The sequence below is a fragment of the Haliotis cracherodii genome, unplaced genomic scaffold (assembly GCF_022045235.1).
Source record: "Haliotis cracherodii isolate W230 unplaced genomic scaffold, xgHalCrac1.p SCAF_2, whole genome shotgun sequence".
Lineage (NCBI taxonomy): Eukaryota > Metazoa > Mollusca > Gastropoda > Lepetellida > Haliotidae > Haliotis > Haliotis cracherodii.
In genome coordinates, this window is record NW_027266275.1 from 22,035,321 (window position 1) to 22,053,331 (window position 18,011).

Here is an 18,011-nt window from a genome sequence, read left to right on the forward strand (position 1 = left end):
CATGCAAATTAAAAAACGTCACAAATTCATTAACTGGAAAAGTAACACATAAAGGATATATATCAATTAAAACATGGCTCCTTTTTCGTCTACTTGCATTAACTGACTGAATAGTAAATGAATACTACTTGGCAATGAAGAAACTGCTCACGGCGAGATTAAATCATGTAGATAACAATGAATAGTTAATCCGTTTATTAACTGGTATTTTTGTGATTTTGCCATTACATGTGATATGTTTGCCTTTTGTTAAAATTAGTCTTTTCTTGCTCAGGGTGATAATTGCTTATACTAGGCCGATCAACATGCGCAAATAATAGGCATGCGACTGATAAATGTGCTCAAGTTGGGCCAAAATCAATTGTATACTTGACCTGGGACGTGCATTTCATCAGCCGAGTCGCCTTCGCGCGAGTAGTCTGTTGCACAGGCCTTGTCACAAATATCCGATAAAGCCCAAGCAGGTCTATATATAATATTTGCCAAGTCTAGATTACTGCAGCATCAGAAAAAGGAGAAAGTATTTCGGTAGTTTTTATTATATTTTATAACTATAATTTAACAACTGCTGTTTTCTGTAAAATATGTTCATTTCAGAGACTAGATGTTAGTCTGAAGCGCGAGATACACGCGTGCCAAAGGCACGGGCATTATTTTCACGTACATCACGTAGAGGCGACTCACTCATGCTGCGTTCTTATAGTCAAGCCCAGGTTTCTTGTTTAAATACTGTTATCAAAACACTCTTGTTTAAATATTTTAAGTGCTTAGATTCTGTGAATATTGGCCATGGTTTAAATAAGGTAGAGCACTCGGATCTAATCGTTGAAATAGAAAATATAGCTATCTTTCTTCAGAATTTATTAAATAGATGGATATAACGGAACAAGTACAAGCGCATTAAGTTATGTCATATTCGTTGTCTTTTTGAAAGTTGTTTCAGCAGAAGCCCTCACTTTGAGGGGGACATTCCATGAATATGAAGACTTGGGGTAACATTACTGATCATAACTTAATTCAATATATGTAGGTCCTTTAGAGTATTGTATTACCAGGAAGTATATACTTGAATGAAAGAGATTGTCATGCAGTGTGTATGTCTTGACAGATCAGTCCTTCACATTTCGAATCATGGACCCAAATGCATACTTAAAACATTTTAAGTCCTTTTCTCGTGTCCATCGTGAAATAATAGAGATCACATGTCACCCTGCTCAAATATCAACATGTTTTTTTGTGAATATGTGTATAAATAAGCTAACTAAAAGTAGTGTATATATGAACCAGCCAACGAAAAGTGTCTTTATCTTGTCTGGTTCAGCCAAGTAATGAACGAGTTATCAGATCAATGAAGGGTTAGTCGGATCATCCAAAGGCTATGAACGGGTCAGCCAATTTGTTTATGAACGAGTCTCTGCGTGAGCGAGTTTACTAGTTCCCGCTTATATCAAAATAGTGTTATTTGAAAGAATATTGGACATGAGTTTATGATGGGTCGTGATTCCATTGAAAGTTGTGTGTGAAATCCGCCAACACTCCTTTATCGTGAACCTTCTTATGAAACACTTATATGTAACATACACTAGACAGGCGACATAAATATAGTGTAGGTGCCTTCAGTATCCACGATCAATTATAGTTAGAACTAAATTAGACACATATTTTTAGTGATGTGTAGAAATTCATTGAAGCGTACATATAATACGTGCTTAGTCGTCAAAACGAAAGAAAGGTCGTACATTTTACTTCTCGTGGGCGGAACTTTTTTCGCGAAGATATATAGTGCTGATATTAGACATCTATTTTACCTATTGTCTGTTTAGGAATGTTATAGGGTATCAGCACCATGTCGAATATTCTCTCTAGGACACATTGGAATAATTGAATGGTGTTTCTTCGTCAATATAAACCACTAAGAAACAAGCACTGGGAGTGATATATTCATACGCTGGACAAGTGAATCAGCTGCAGTTCTCTGAAAACACTGGACGATATTTTGTGAAAACTGAAGAAAATGGCTTTGAAACGAATTAAAAAGGTAACTATTTTCATATTTGTGACTACAAGAACGAAGTTCGTGTGGATCCACGTTGAGGAACCAGGAAAACGATGTTGATCGTTTTTCTTCCCGATGCCTGACAAACAAGCCCAATCGTAATGTCATTTTCACAACAAAACGAAACGAAATCTTGTTCTGATCACATAATACGACAACGAAAGTTAAGATATGATATACCACGTACATCGAATAAACATCACCAATACGAAAAACGTATGTAGTATGAATATTAAATGTTTATTGATTCGTGACATAACGTGTTGTGAATTGTTAGTTGTCTTTTTAAAATTTTATGTTTAGTATCATGAATTCAACAGTCGTGAATAGTCAACAAAGCAGCTAGCACTGTTCATGCTAATACCAACGGTATTAACAAGTTACTGTTCATCTCCTGTGACAATTAATGTTCATTTTGGGTAACTGATTACCATAAAAAAAATGTAGATCTATATATCATTCTTTTAACCATATAGATCTAAGATGTTTAGTTAACCATGTTAACGGAGTACAGCACTTTACCATGTTTACTGGTGCACCTTTTCAGATTTCAATTTGTGTCGGACAGGATTGAAGACCTGTTACCAGCTTGAAGCTAAGGCAGACTAATAAGTTAATCTAATTAGCCAATACTTTGCCATGGGACCACAGGCACTAATACAAGTAATTAGTGCTCGTTTACCTAGTGAAAAGCACCTGATTGTTTACCTTCATGTGTATGTGCAGTAACCATATTTCTCTGTGAAACTCAAGTTTGTTAAAAATTGTCCAGATTTTCCTCAAATTACATTGCATCTACTTGTCATAAGAGATAGCTAACCATACCCTAACTCACAATTAACCCTAAGGATCGTAAAGAGATACCTAACCCTGAAGATTATAAAGGGGTGTTTGATGAATGGTCCCAGGCAATGGCATCACTAAAAATGTGCTCATTTCATTTCTCACATTATATGTCTCTTTATATACAAGTAAAATCATTAACATGGTTAAAAAGTGCAACCTTTATTCTTATTGTCAACGGTGGGTGATACTGTGTGCCTTTCTCACATGTTGACATCTATCAATACTATTAAAGTCATGATACACACAGTACAATACTTGGCACAATACTTAATTTGCACTTTTGGTTCGTGAAATTCACCCGACTAATGGTTTATGCAACATATCTAGATTTGGGTAGAAAACATCCACCACATTTGCCATAATAAGCTCCCTTGGAACTTTAATAACAGAGCCAGGCGCTTATCAAAACCATACTTAGAGATGGCACTGTAATTAGGAAAGTTCAAACAGCAATGAAACTTCGATAATAGTTACGAGGCAGTTACGTAAACCTTCTGCATTGCTGTTTTCTGTAAAAATACTGTAATGTACACATGAAAATATGGTCTGTCATGTAAACCTTTACTCTGAGAAGGGAGCACTTATAAAGATTATTTACCGATTCGTCTAGAAGTTGGTCAGGGTGTGATTATTGGAGCTGGGTGCTTAATATGGTGAATATATACGTTAAAATGGTTAGTTCCACTGGATTTTCAGAATAACGGACTAGTAGCCATGACTAAAACTGCTAGCCGAAGTAGTTACCACTCTCAGGTCAGTTTATTGCCAAACTTCGTAGATATGTCATTTTAAATATAGATACAGACATGACTGAGTTCATGGATAGGCATATCATATCATCAGGTATAAATTAGCTATTGCAAGATACATCAGTGAATTGTGGTGCCTCTACTGTCACGCTATGTTGATTAACTGATACACAGCCTTTTATATCTACCATCATTTCCTAAAATTTATGTTGTGTGATTCAGTGCTCTTTGAGGAAGAGGAATGTGTATTACCATCCTTGTTTTGTACACGGTTGTAATGATAAAAGACTTGATATTGATGATAGTCTGTGGAGTAGCATTGGGTCAGGTGGTTGCCCCTACTAAATGGTTGTATTGATCTTTTAGCCAGTAATTTGTTCCCTGTGTTAGACTTTCATGTTATTATATGTGATATATGTATATATATATATATAAGTCATTATCAATCACTGGCTTGTCTGGACCAGACTCAATTGTCGTCATATGTCCGTAAATAATTGAGTCTGGTCCAGACAAGCCAGTGATTGATAATGATATCATGAGCATTGATCTATGCAACTGGGATACAATGACATGCATCAACCAAGTCAGTGAGCCTGACCACCCATTCGCCTCTTACGACAAGCATAGTCGCCACTTTTGGCAAGCATGGGTTGCTGAAGACCTATTCTAACCTGTATTTTCATGGGTTGATATCTATTTAATTGGGGTAAAAGAACAAGACAAGTTTCTTTCCATTTGTGGACCAACTACTAATCCACAGGGATAAATGGACCAGTAACCCAAATTATCAAGTGGTTTACTCAAAGCGTCATACACAACTATTTCTCGAGGCAGTTCATCTATGTGGGATAATGTTTGAGTTAACTCACAACAGCAATGACTTCTTGTTTGTTTGGCCTCTTTACATCATGTACATTGTTTAGTGATATTGATATTCGTCCCAATCTTCCAAGTTGATTACACTTCAAGCTCCAAGACTATCATCATGGTCATGGGTAGGGATGTTTAATGTGTAGTGGTACGGATGTCTAAATATATGTCAAATAACGATCTGTGGATTTTTAAGTATAGTAGTACGGATGTCTAAATATATGTCTAATAAAAGGCAGTGGATTTTAATGTGTAGTGGTATGAATGTCCAAATATATGTCTAATAAAAGGCAGTGGACTTTGAAGTGTAGTGGTATGGATGCCTAAATTAGTTAAGGGCCACCCTATTCTTTCATATTACTATAGGTAATCTGTCATGAAAGAATCGGTTGGTCTTTAACATTTTTGGAGTAGTATTTGTCCAACAACAATTAGCTCTAGTAAGAAATATTTAATGACATATTTTGTTGTGGACAGGTTGACTTTTTTTTAAAAAAGTCAGCCAGATATTTGTGCACAGGTCAGCAAGATATGGGAACATGGTGTAAGGGCCCTCTAAAATCTGTGAAGGATTAAGGTAGTTTTTGTGTATACCAGTTTTGTCTTGGACTTGTGACTTGTAACATAAGTCTTCTAGTACAATTCAGGAAGGATTAATATACACATATTTTGCATGCGGATTGTCACTTTTATCATTAGGTATATGGCAACTGTAGCATGTCTACTGAACACAAAAAATAATTTCTAAACCTGGCCCAATCATGATGATACATTAGCCTTCTGATCATGTTGATGTGTTAGGCATTCCTGATTAAAGAACCCCCTTGAAGAACTAAGATAATCTACGGTTCTATGTCTGTTTCTGTTCAACAACTTGAAAAACCTTGTCTTTACTATTTCAGGAACTCCTAGATTTTGAGAAAGACCCCCCTGCTGGTTGTTCGGCCGGTGCAGAAGATGGAACTGATTGTGAGTTTGTGTCTCAACTTCGCTATTCATCACTATCAACTATGCATCATTTCAACAGGTTCATTTTGGAAAACCAAAATATTCTACCATGATTTGTAGCTTGTAGAATTTCACTGTGAAAGTTCATAGCACATTCCATGGCTGTATCATGTGAATACTGTAAATCTGGAAAGTTTTGCTTGCAAAAAAGTACTGCAATTGATAGGACATCACAGATTATTCAGCATTAGAAATTGGCGCTAGTCCTGTAGTCCTTGCCATACTGCCCAATAGTTAACGTATCATAAGGACTAATCGAAATTTGCCATTTTTAAGGGTTTTGCTATATGTTATCATTATAAGGACTAGTGGTCTAAATATGTTAGTTTCTATCTCTGGATTATCGTGTTTATTGTGTAATCTAATGTTATTTAACTGTTTCAGTATATCGCTGGCAGGCTGTTATACAGGGCCCAGTAAGTTGACAATCTATGTCCTCAGTTTTTGACACTTCTTACTTTCTTTACACTGCTTAGAACTGATGTTTGCGTACCTGATATGAAGTAACAAAATATTTTTGTTATATTGGAAGTTAGTGCGTTATGAGAATGCGCAGTATTTATCATAAAATATTTTCAATTCACTTAAAAGTGAATAAGTTACTTCCGTGACTTCCATGACTACCTGTGAAGAGCCGGGGTAGAATAGGTCTTCAGCAACCCGTGCTTGTTGTGACTATGCTTGTCGTAAGACGGGACTTACAGGAATGGGTGGTCCCAATTGAGTAGATCCATGCTCATGTCAATCACTGGATTGTCAGGTCCAGACTCGATTATATACAGATGGCCGTCATATGGCTGGAATATTGCTGAGTGCAGCGTTAAACAACAAGCAAACAAAACAAACATTTCTTTGTCACTTCTATTTTTTTCATTAGTGTTTAATGCAGCTGTTCATTGGTATGAAAATGTTTCCTTCCAAATGTGAAAACACTGCTATGATCGTCTGACAGTCATGAATATACATGTTGATTGTAGGAGGACAGTCCATATGATGGTGGAGTATTCAGTCTCTCGATCCAGTTTCCAACCGACTACCCCTTTAAGCCTCCTAAGGTAATTACTGCAATATCATTAGCATGTGCCATCACAAGAAGTATTGACGGTTAAAATAAAGTAAAATGCTTCGGTTGAGGTAAGTATAATGTTATGCTTAGGTAGACATTGTCAAAATTTTCATTCTATTTTTCTTATTGATTCAGTTTGACACATTAAAGTTTTGCAGATGTCATCACTGTTATATTTTCCAAGTTTATTTTCTGTACCTGCCACTGTATGATTAGTCCCCACAACAAAATTGGGCAGGGGACATAAGAACAGAATTCAACCGTCCATCCTCTTCTCAATGATGACAAATGTTCTCAAAAACTATTTGGGGGCACGGGTGGCCCAGTCGTCCAAGGCGCCGCGATTCGCTGTGCAGAGTTGAGTCTCTTGGGCACACCAGAAACCTATGATTGTGGGTTCAAATCCCGGTTCACCACAATTATGTTTCTAGGATTGTCAGAACCATACTCGTAAACGTCTGAGACCTGCATCACCTCGGGCTTTCCTCCTACATTAAAGCTGACACGCCGCAATATAACTGGAATACTGTTAAAAGCGGCGTTAAACCCAAATCAATCACTCACTCAAAAACTATTTAAGGAAGAACAAGAAATTTTACCCACTGATGTTACTGGTCATGATGAGTTCTAAAATTGGTGTCCTAGGCTTAAAATGATAAAAGAATTGGTTTTCGGGCAATGGTTTTTGAAAATATAGTGTGGGCGGGTGGTGTCTTTTTTGGTTGTTGGTAGTTCAAACTAGTATGTAACCAATAAACAATTGTGTACAATCAACCTGGGAAAGGGCCTCCCTACATAAATGTATTCCTTGATTATTAAATTACTGGACTACCGTGGACTTGGAATATTTATGGATTTTTAATTATTTTTTTTATAAAATGGAAACAAAAACGAAACGTGTGGTGAACTTTATGATGATGCGGCCAGTGCCTGATAACAAAGACTTATGTTTTAGCCTTAAATTCATTTTTTACAGAGTTATGGCCCTTACTCCATAGTTTTCAACTTGGCGCATACTGCGTGAAATGGGGACAAGTTTTCTCAGAAACTACTGAAGTTATATGAATAAATGTTTGCATGCTTTTTGGAAAGGAAATTTTCCAAGACAGAGTTTGAAAATTTGTGCTGTAGATCTTTTTTCACCCGATTATGGTCTTGATCCATGCTATTTACCTAGTGCAAAGTCTGTACAATGGGGACAAGTTTTTTATAAGAGATACTTATCAACACTGAGTTTGAAAATTAGTGCTATAAATTATTTCTTTCCAGATTGAGTTTGAAAATTGGTGTCATAAGTTTTGTCCCTTGCTACATATTTTTAGCTTTTGTGCATGTTGTCTTCAATGGGGACAATTTCCTGAGAAATTACATGAAAGTTTTCATGCTTTTTAAAGATACTTGGCAAGTCTGAGCTAACAAATTAGTGGCATAATTTTCTTTTTCTCCAATGTTATGGCCCTCGATTCATGTTATTATACCCCCTTTTACGAAGTAAATCGGGGGTATATTGCATTCCGTCTGTCCGAGCTTTTGTACAGCCCATAACTTTTTAACCATGCACCCTAGCTTCACCAAACTTGCTACACATACTTACCACAATGAGTACTTGTGCCTTTTGCTAGTTTGAAGATTCTGAACTTTTTAATTTTTGCCGTTTCCATGGAAACATTTAGAAACTTAAACTTTTAGCTTGGGTGTTTTGTACGGCCTATATCTTTTTAACTTTGCACCCTAGCTTCACCAAACTTTCTACACACATTGACCACAATGAGTACTTGTGCCTTTTGCTAGTTTGAAGATTCTGAACTTTTTTAATTTATACCGTTTCCGTGGAAACATTAGAAACATAATCTTTTAGGGTGGGTGTTTTGTACGGCCCATATCTTTTTAACTATGAATCCTAGCTTCATCAAGCTTGGTACACACATTGACCACAATGAGTACTTGTGCCTTTTGCTTGTTTGAAGATTCTGAACTTTTTAATTTTTGCCATTTCCATGGAATCATGGTGAAACATAAATTTTGGGTAGAGTTTTTGTACGATCCATGTTTACAATATTATGTATCCTAGCTTCAGCTTGCTACATTAACCGCTATGATGGGGGGGCGTCAATTGTCACTGGAACTCAATCTTAGTTTTTAAAACATTGAAGTTAAAATCAGTTAGAAATATGTAATATTTCATTAGTTAACAAACTATTTACTATTTGTTGTTGACCAGCGGGGATAACGGGGGTATGTGAGCTTTGCTCACTTCTTTCTTGTTTTACTTAGTGCATGGTGGCTGCAATTGGGCCCAAATTGTCATGTTTCCTGTGGCAGGGGATGGTAATAATGCTGTTTTCTTGTTAGATTTGGCTTTAAACCACTTGTCTTTGTGATCTTTATTTCAAATCAGTATCTTGTATAAATTCAATCAAAGGTTTTTCCAATATAGCTACTGAGCATACTGATTTGTTTTCTAAGTTTATATATGGAATGTCATGCATGAAGTACAGAATAATACAGGAATAATGATATTGATGTCAAATTCATTGTCTTTTTCAGCTTGCGTTTTTAACGAAAATCTATCATCCTAATATAAACAGTAATGGAAGTATCTGTCTAGATATACTCAGGTCACAGTGGTCCCCAGCTCTCACAGTATCAAAAGGTAATTATCATGACACAATATTCCCTTCACTAAATTTGAAGATGACAGATGTTTCCTTGAAAGAAGAGGTTCCAAGTATTCCCTGCTTCTGAGTGGTTAAGGGGAGGTCAGGTAGCCTAGTGGTTAAAGCGTTTGCTCTCACGCCGAAGACCCGGGTTCGATTCCCAACATGGGTACAATGTGTGAAGCCCATTTCTGGTGTCCCCCGCCGTGATATTGCTGGAATATTGCTAAAAGCGTCGTAAAACCATACTCACTCACTCACTCACTCACTCACTTAGAGTGGTTAGGTTCAGTCACTTGGTGACTGCAGTTAACAGATCCCCTCGTTCGTTTATAGTTCAGTATCATATTTCTGTTTGATAATGATTGGCCCTCAAGAAAACTGTGCCAACGTAGGACTTACAACATGCTTTATAGTAATGTACCAGTCTCTTCCCCCAACTCATATTGTATCGAGAGTGAAGCCAATTTATGCCCCCTCCATTATGTTGCTGGAATATTTCAGTGTTTTCATCTACTGGTAAGTGTCAGTAATTTACCGGTAAAATACGCCATGTACTGGTACGCTTTTACACTAGATGTCCAGAATATTGAATATGATGCCGGTCCAGTGAACCGGTACATTTGTTACTGAACAGATACACTGACTGTGTAAAACCTCATTCACTCTCTCACTCAAATCAATATAAAGCTATGGTATTCCAGACCTAATGCACCAAACTGACAAGAGTATCTGTTGTTGCTGTCATTATATGCTTTGTTCTTTTCTTCAGTTTTATTGTCCATCATATCGCTGCTGACTGACCCCAACCCTGATGACCCCTTGGTTCCTGAAGTGGCGAAGGTGTATAAAGTGGACAGAAAAAAGTATAACAAGACAGCGAAAGAATGGACAATGAAATATGCTCGAAGCTATTGATGTTTGTAGAGTTGAATTTAGTATTGTCGGAAGTCAAGGACTCAATTCTGTCCAGAGCAGTAACGAAAAAAACATTTTTGAAGATGGGATATTGAATGAAAGCACGCACACTCTCCACTCACTCAGTGTACACTCATGGCTGATTGATGTCTTAGCTTTTGCAGTTTGGAAAGAATCAGTTGTCATTTGGAGAAATTTTCAAATACTGTAAGTGTTGCAGGGATAGATATTAACACTGGCCTGTTAGCTCATGTCACTGTGTGATGTTTAATTATGCCAAGAGCTGGTAGAATTTATAAATATTTGGGTTTACTTATTTGTTTACACTTTTGAGCACTGTAGACTTCTCAAGTTGATTTTTACTCCTTTGATCCCTTGATATGTAGCCTTACTTTCTTGATTTAATACTGGAAACAAACATGTCATGTATAGAGACTATTGGTTCTCTGGCAATGAGCTTAAAGAGTTTTGTGCGTGCAGCCTCATTTTTCATGTTTAGAAAAAGTGTCTTACTTTGCCATGTTTTTTTTGAAAATTATTTTATAGAGTGGAAGGTCTGATTTCCAAGGTTTGTTATGATATAGGAAAAATCTAAGTTAGGGCCAGTTATCAGCCATTAAACAAAAGGGATATCTCAAGATGTCTGAAAAGAATCTGTACATCTGATAAAGATGGTGGATTTATTTGAAACATCTGACTTTGTGCTTATGATACAAAATGTTAAGTAAGTGTGAATATGAAATACTGCTCGTGTAAGAATATGTAAAGTCACTAAGGCCATAACAAAACTATTCCAATCAGGTCTTTCACTTTTAATGCCTGTCTGTTTAGCCAATTGAAGCAATGGCTGGAACCAAGGTTATTGTTTTTGAGCTAAATTGTATTTATGATGGTAGAATTTGCTTATTTTTAACTTTGAAAAGAGAACATATTTTGTTTATGACCTGCACTAGTCATTGGAAATAGCACCAACTTCTTTTGAAGCACCAGTGTTGCTATATAGATTCACTTTGCCAAAATATTGAAATGGAGTGATTTTGTGTGGTCATTGTAAATTAACAGTACTTTGTGTCATCCCCATGGTGACTATATGATTGTGTTGCTCTGGTTAGTGTATTTTCACGTTTTATTGCACATGATGCTTTAAAGTAATTACCGTATTCGACGTAATAAGCGCCCCGCTCTAATAAGCGCCCATGGGGATATTTGCTATTATATTGGCTAGTGAACAATCCCAATTAGCATCCCTTCCAATTGATCAATGTACACAAGACTTATTTATTTGTGTATAATACACACTCTCCTTTATTATGGGGAATTTAATTCTGGAAAAATATATCTGTCGTACATAAACATTTCAGGTTGTCAGCATAAACCACAAAATTTATCTTTCAACTCTGTTTTTTTCACCAAAATAATATTCTGATAAGAGCCACCTATTCCTAATTTTGAGAGCGCCCTGTGCGCTTATTACGTCGAATACGGTATATGTCAAGTCTCAAGTTTTGTGAAAATAAAATGACCAAATATGACCTCGACTGACTTGGCACAAAGATTTCAACTATGACCCAGCATTAGAAATTGGCACTTGTCCTGTAGTCCTTGCCGAACTGCGCAATAGTTAAGGTATCATAAGGACTAGTAGAAATTTGCCATTTTTAAGGGTTTAGCTATATGTTATCATTATAAGGACTAGTAGACTAAAACTGTTAGTTTCTACCGCTGTGACCTGGATCCTGCTTCTAGCTCGGCAGATTTTCTTGTTAAGATTTTGAAACACTTGAAATTAAGACCCATGATCTATGGTCTGTTCTAGTTTATTGGGTGATCTAATCTGTTTGTTATGGTGTGTAGGATGTTACATGTGTTCAACTGTTATGATCTCTCACAAGTGTGCTTTACATATGGCGCAATTTGGACCTTGGTCTGATTATGATGGAAACGTTTCTGGAATTGTTGTTTTCAGGCTGTATGATAGAGACCTTTCTGTGTAATCTATCATGATTCTGTGATGTATTACCATGTCCACCATTGTTCAAGATCAAATATTTGCTTTTCATCCATGGAAATGACTTTCGAAGAAAATGATGCTGCAAGCAGCTTCTTTGTCTTTGGAAGATGGGAGTTTTATCATTTGTTTGAAATATATGTGAACTTTTGTAATGATGGGTTTTACTGATGTGCAGCCTCATCCAATGTTAAGTTAGCATCTTGCTGTAGAAGACCTGCAAATGAAAAAATTAAGATGTGTTTAAAAAGATGGAAATATGTTATTTGTCAAATTTGCACACCATTAGACCAAGAAGCTCTTATATACATCAGTTCACACCCAATACTTTTATCTGTTATTAGATGGTCTTAGTGTACAGGGGTAGCCAAGTGGTTAAAGCGTTAGCTCATCAAGCCGAAGACCCGGTTTCGATTCCCCACATAAGTACAATGTGTGAAGCCAATTTTCCGGTGTCCCCTGCCAATATATTGCTGGAATATTACTAAAAGCGGCGTAAAACCATACTCACTCACTCTTTGAGTTTACATTGACACATTTTCACATTTCTGTCTTTTTGGACACATCTTAGATTGTTTCATTGGTAAGCCTGTCATGCATTGGATTGAGATGATTTTATGTTTGGTGACTTTCTCAACAAGCTTGGTACAACTCTACATCAAATGGTTGTGTCAAAGCATTCAAACTAAATCTGTTGTTGAATGGCTAATCCTCCTTAGTTTCAGCCTCTCAACAGAATGAAATTTATATTAAGCTTGTTAATTATATTTAGTCGTTCTACACTGAGTGATTTGAGCCCTGTACATTCCATACCCTTTAGACTGTATGTGCATGCTGCGTAGTTTTAATAATAAATAGTAATACTTTTGAGTTAAAAATGCAGTGAAGTATAGATACGGTCAAAATTAATTAATTGTTAGATTTTCCTTAAAAAAAATATTGTAAGGCAGGCGTTCATTATTATTTTTTATTTTTTCAAATAAACTGTTCAATATGTCAAAGTACATTGACTGTTGATGAATGTGATGTACTTGAAGCATGATGTTTTGCAGGACTATTTCTATTGTGTATTGCATCATTTTGTCATCAAGTTTAGGAAGAAGGGAATGTACCGTATATGGAGATGTAGTGTGGACAGTTAAAGGAGGTGAGGTGGGATGTTTGAGAGTTAGACCAGGGGGATGAAATTATAATGATTACTTTATTATGGCCTAGCACTGCTGTATGACTTTCATGTAAGTCTGATTCAAAGTGAATCATTTTTTTAGGATGTTTCATAGAACAGTATCCTGCTTTGATTGTCAAATATTCATGCTAAAATACAGCAATTCGGACAGTGGTTTTACAGACGTGCACTATAAGGAAAATACTTTATAAAGTGGCAGAGGGATACATTATTGAAAATAAGGAGCATGATACAATGTGAAACAGTTTCCCTTGGTGGAGTAAAGACTTGACCTTTCAACATGCAGTGATTATGATGCTCTTCAGCATGTTCTTGAAGCGGTCAAATTGTGTAATTCACAAAGCCCTGCTGTTTACAGCAATGTTGCCATTGTCAGGACCTTATAGTGTGAATAGGTGAGACCATGAATTTGTTTTAGGTTGGGACTTATAGCTTGTTTAGGAGAGGTGTTAAACTTGGTCCTTGTTTGGATATACTATTACATACAGACAGGAATGTTCAGTACTTTCATGATTTTCAAAAAACTGTTTTGTGCTGGCCAGAGCTATACAGCACCTGTACATTTCATGTGTAAATATATATGTATATATATATAGATCTGATGACTGTACTCCGTATGTATCTAGTTTTTTATTGATGTTTTGACCTCAGTATTATTTGTTTCCCAATCCTGTAGTGCTTTGAAAGTATTCTTAATGTAAAGGTTACTGATAGCTATTGAAAACAGCAAGATGGCTATAGTCATGAATAGTGGCGATTTTGCCAGATAGCTTTTAAAACTGTAGCATTTTTAAACTGACGGATTGAAGATGTATCATATGTGGTTTTAATGAGTCCACAGGATGATACATAAATGGTATGACTTGAGAATCAGGTTACAAATACGTATATATTAGTCTTCTTACATGATCTAGATCAGTTAGATTATTGTGATGTTACTTGTAAGATCAATGTCAAGGATTGTTCACTGTACTAAAACTACCCTACCTCCAAACCAGCTGATCTAAACTATGTGTGATATACCAAATGTGGTCTAAGCATATATCCTGGCCAGAGTGCACAGTATCATCAATGTTCGAGGCATTAATTAAACATTTATCAGAGGAAACAAATACATGTAGGAGTTCAAAAGAAGGAAGTGTGTGTGTGTGTGTGTAGGGGGGTCTTTAGGTCTAAATAAAGCATACTTGACACCGGCGTTTTAACCAACGAAGATTTGTTTCATATTTCCACCATCATTATTACCTTTAAGGTATAGTAAAATGTGTGTGTGTGGATGATTCAGCGCCAGCCAAAACAGACAGACACCAGAATGAGCCAGGAAAGATTGGTTAAAAATAGTGAATCAATCAAGATTTTATATCTGTATTTAAATGCTGGTTGAAATTTGCAAAAACTCCAGTCAAATTTAGCGTTCGTGCCTACTAGACTGTTGTAACTATTTACTGATTATTTTATTATCGAATATTAATTTTTGTTGGTGTATACAAAGAGGTAAACAGTTATATACATATAGGCTTATTGTCCTTGTGAATAATTTACTTTTCTAATATTCTTTTGAATAAGATGATTTAATTTTTTGATCAAAGTTAAACCATATACAATTAGTAAACAAAAATATGATGTACATGCAGATATATGAATTTGTCATGCAAAACATGAATTTATACCTTTTCTTCATGGGTTTGAAAATAGCATAGGACTATTCAACCGATAGTTTGAGCATGACATCAACAGCTTTGGACGTGATAGATGGCATTTTATTCCCAATGTTTTTTTAGAGAGGAATACTTTCAGCACTGTATCTTTGAACAGTGTTTGTAGTTCTGTGATGATTGACAAAGGTGCTTTTATATTTGTTGTTTATTGTATTTGTTTATATTTATTTGCTGATCACTTTTGCTTGCTTGAGAACCTGCTTGCCAGTCATGTACACATAGTTGATTCAAGGGACATAACACCATAGTCAGTGAACTGGAGTAGCTTCCCCTTCTGTAGTTATTCAGTATGAGCATGTTGGGTGCTCATAGTGGAATGTCAGATGTTCAAAGTTGTGTCATTTGCAGGTTCTAACGATTCTGTGTCTGTCAGTCTTTGATTTAACAGACGTTTGTTTACCATAACTTACAACTGACTGCGGGTTGCAATTGAACCCTTCAGCAACCTATGCTGGTTTTAAGAGGCAACCAAATGGATCGGGTTGTCAGGCTCGGTGACTTGGTTGATTGTGTCATTGTCTTCTGACGACGTGGATTTGTCTCTAGCAATATCAATTACAGGACTGTCTGGCCCAGACTCGATTAGGTACAGCCCGCGGTCATATAGCTGGAATATTGCTGTGTGCTGCATTACACAACAAGCAAACAACTACCACTGAACCATGACTGCTCACTGAAAATCTTACATCTTCATATATGTCATGTGTATGATTGTTCTATCAGAAGGGTATATTTAAAACATCATGGTTATTTCCTATGCCTAATTCAGATTTTTGTCAAACCCTTTTTTGAGGTGAAAGTAAAGTGTTATCAAAGTCTTAGACTTTGTACTATCCTATATATGACTATGGCTTTCATGTTTATGGATTTTAACATATATGTTCAACGCCAATATTCCAATTTGCAGGAGTTAAAATAAAATTAATAAAATTATGTAAGTCATCCTGAGAATTCAGGATATTTATTAACTGTCTTTTAGGTATGAGGAATGTTGAAAATATAAGCTAAAATAGAGATTAGAACAAAAGTGCCTGCAAAATATCATTGCAAAGTAAGGACAGGCTCATTTGTAACATGTTTATGCTGCTACAGTTTAACTGCAGTTCTTTGTTGTGGCTTTCAGTGTGTCTGCAGTTTAAATCATTGAGGTGGACTATTTAATTGAACGTGGAAACAGTGCTATAGCAGTGGAATAAATAGTTGAGGTGGTGGCCTTTCTCTGGTGTAAAATGTGTGTTAACCTGGAGACAGAACTTTTCTTTAAGTATTAAGTAACTATTAGGTTGTGTGATACACCTTTTGGTATTACATGTAATTGCAGATCAGAAACTGTCCTGGATTGTCTGTATTTTATGATGTGTGATTCGGAGGAATATTTCATTCTAGGAAATATGAAACATGGTTATAGTTTTACTGCAAATTTATCTGAATGTAGACGTATAAAAGAATCAGTAGTGTTATGAATATATTGATATATATTTTCAGGCAAACACAGAAAATTTACAAGGTCAATGATGCCAAATTAGTTTGTATTTGCCACAAAGGGACATAACTGATTTTAGGATGATAGGCCTGGGTTGGTTTCAACTTAAACTGGTGGCGTGCCTGGCTTACAAACAAAGATTGGGAAACTGTTTGTTGAATAATCATTACTTATTCCTTAATGATGGTGATGGCATGCTTACAATTTCTAGTGGAAAATTATACTAAATTCTAACATTTCTTTTGCAAATAGTAATGTATCAGTATGCCAAAGAAAGTGTGTATTGTAATCATACTAATGCCAAACAATATTGCTATATTAACATAATGTTAAGAGAGGTTTGAAACCAGTTTGATTGTCACATTTGTATTTTCTTACATTTGTACCTAGTAAGCGCTATATCAGAGATTTCACATACAATGTATATGAAGTAGCTTTCTTCAGCTGCATTTTTCAGAGGTACCATTGTGTCAAAGGTTGTCTTCGAGGAAAATATGGAACTTTATAACCAAAGATGTCCACTTTTATATGATATTGACTTGAATTGTCTTTTATTTTGAAGAAAACTATTGGAACTAGTGCCATGCTGACATATCAGATAGATCTCAGAATATTTGTGATAAATTGCAGACCTGCAGAGATGCCAACCAATATTTTGGACAATCGTTCAATATTTTGTCTCAAATTCCACCAGTACAATAAAGGAGATATTTTACATATTTGTGCAAGAAAACATCACCAGTGACTTTCACTGGTTGTTGATTTCATGGACTGTCATGGTTGGGATGCATTTTGGAAGTTATGTTGGTTTGAAACAAAGTAAACAATATGTTGATGTGACTGTTTACACGTTACATCAAATTTTAGTCCAGAAATGATGTAAAAGATTGTATCTTTGCAGTCAAATAATGATAACTATTGTGGGAGGAAATTAGTTTTTTTAGATCCCAAGAATCCCAGATATTCCCAATTGGGCTGGCATCTCTGGATCTTTTATGGTACTGCTTAATCCCTTGTTCAGAGATAAACAGGACTGAATATTTTCCATCTGTTTTGAATTCATTGAAAGCTTGGTTGTGTTTTTACACCTTTAAAGAAGATTTGACAATTTAGTTACATGATTAAGCATTGATTTCTTGTTGAGATTTTCCAGTCTGCAATAATGTTTTGATATGTTGCATCTCATAATACAGATAGTGTTTGTGAGTTAGAGTATGTGTTTGAAACAATAGGTAGTGATTTACCATCTCATTAACATTACACATTTTGAGGGTTGAATTAATATTTGATACCTTTGATGCATGTGAATTCCCGACACTTTTAACATCTATTTTGGATCTTGCAAGACCGATTATTCAAGTTTCATTCCTTCACATAATTGTGACTTTTGTTAGGAATGTCTCAAATTTTAACCTTAGAAACAGACTTCACTTGGTACTGGTT

At 35.8% G+C, this 18,011-nt stretch overlaps 1 protein-coding gene across 1 annotated transcript; it reads left to right on the forward strand.

The window, feature by feature from the left end:
• The first annotated feature begins 1,944 nt into the window (after positions 1-1,944).
• On the forward strand, positions 1,945-17,383 carry LOC139467416 (ubiquitin-conjugating enzyme E2 D4-like). Its single transcript, XM_071248976.1, has 6 exons — positions 1,945-2,038; positions 5,427-5,493; positions 5,917-5,948; positions 6,510-6,587; positions 9,146-9,251; positions 10,028-17,383. The coding sequence occupies exons 1-6, from the start codon at positions 2,015-2,017 to the stop codon at positions 10,171-10,173; spliced, it is 453 nt and encodes a 150-aa protein (XP_071105077.1). The 5' UTR covers positions 1,945-2,014; the 3' UTR covers positions 10,174-17,383.
• The last annotated feature ends 628 nt before the right edge of the window (positions 17,384-18,011 follow it).

Excerpts from the sequence above, each read along its gene's own strand:
- LOC139467416 (XM_071248976.1), top strand. The coding sequence starts at position 2,015 with ATGGCTTTGAAACGAATTAAAAAG. Across the intron at positions 2,039-5,426 it reads CTTTGAAACGAATTAAAAAG|GAACTCCTAGATTTTGAGAA; the intron begins GTAACTATTTTC and ends TTACTATTTCAG. Across the intron at positions 6,588-9,145 it reads ACCCCTTTAAGCCTCCTAAG|CTTGCGTTTTTAACGAAAAT; the intron begins GTAATTACTGCA and ends TGTCTTTTTCAG.